Raw genomic sequence first — 1,084 nt, 5'->3', positions numbered from 1 at the left:
ACCCCACACCAAACAAACAACCTGTTAACTCTTATGGGCCCTCAGCAACACTTGCAACTACTACAACAGCGTGCCAATGATAATAATCTTTATGTGTCATCCATTATTATATATTGCAGAAAGACTGAGTTCGCTTGCACCGCACGGAAGGGGGCCGTTTACCTTATATTTCAAACGTTGCTTTTCGAGGACTAAAATTGTTTGTCTTTTCAGTGATCAGTGTATTCTGGTTGTGTCTTATCTCGCGTGCCTGCTCAAAAATGCCCACTCCATGACTTTGTCCCATGAGATAAGGATCTTTTTGTCGAACAACCTCTCTTCGAGATTTTAAACATTTGTTTCGTCATAATATTACAATTCTTGCCCTGTCCTTATCTCGCCAAAGGCTTTTGTAATTACAAGGCTCCAGATGAATTTATCTTCACTCAGCAAAACAACTATAAAAGTTTGGTGGAATTAGGTCGCTGTTGCATTTGCCGAAAGATTTCAATTGTATCGCCATCAACCAAGATGGGGATTTCCTCTTGTCTAACATTTCTCTTGGTCGTCCTCTGCGGCGTCGCCCACTGTAGACTCCGGCGCCAGACAAGCACACCTGACTACGTGACGGTGGAGCTGAGCGCCGGTCAGTCATTGAGAGGGGAGAAGATCACCAAAGACGGCCAGGGGCTCAATGTCTTCAAAGGAATACGATATGGAGCAGCACCTGTCGGTAAGCACTTCTGTGATGTTTAAGTTTGGTTGTTTTTTCTTTATATTTAATTGTCCCCAATATAATTCATTTCTGCGCGTTTTGCAGTTCTTAATCTTGTTTTGTTTTTTGCTTGTTTGAGTAAAGAGAAGCCCATCGGCACAATAATGGTCATCCAGGGGTGGGAAAAAGTAAGACAGACAAACAGAAACAACAGAGAAAAAGTAAAGATGTAGGACAATGACATTCTTAGTGACGTATGTTTCTAATAATATGTTAACAAAGTTGTAATGAATAAAAATGCAGACTGCAGACAGGATTTACATACTCGATTTACATATAGTAGTAGTAGTAGTAGTAGTAGTAGTAGTAGTAGTAGTAGTAGTAGTAGTA

The 1,084-nt window shown here is 40.7% G+C and overlaps 1 protein-coding gene across 1 annotated transcript in view; it reads left to right on the top strand.

The window, feature by feature from the left end:
- The window catches only part of LOC101857518, a 22,059-nt gene that overhangs the window by 16,362 nt on the left and 4,613 nt on the right, over positions 1-1,084 (top strand). Inside the window, exon 3 of the mRNA XM_035972598.1 lies at positions 295-712. Within this exon, the coding sequence (XP_035828491.1) occupies positions 295-712 (418 nt within the window). The remainder of the gene's footprint in view (positions 1-294; positions 713-1,084) is intronic.

The sequence above is a fragment of the Aplysia californica genome, unplaced genomic scaffold (genome assembly GCF_000002075.1).
Source record: "Aplysia californica isolate F4 #8 unplaced genomic scaffold, AplCal3.0 scaffold00755, whole genome shotgun sequence".
Taxonomy (NCBI): domain Eukaryota; kingdom Metazoa; phylum Mollusca; class Gastropoda; order Aplysiida; family Aplysiidae; genus Aplysia; species Aplysia californica.
This window is presented reverse-complemented; position numbering and strand designations above follow the sequence as displayed.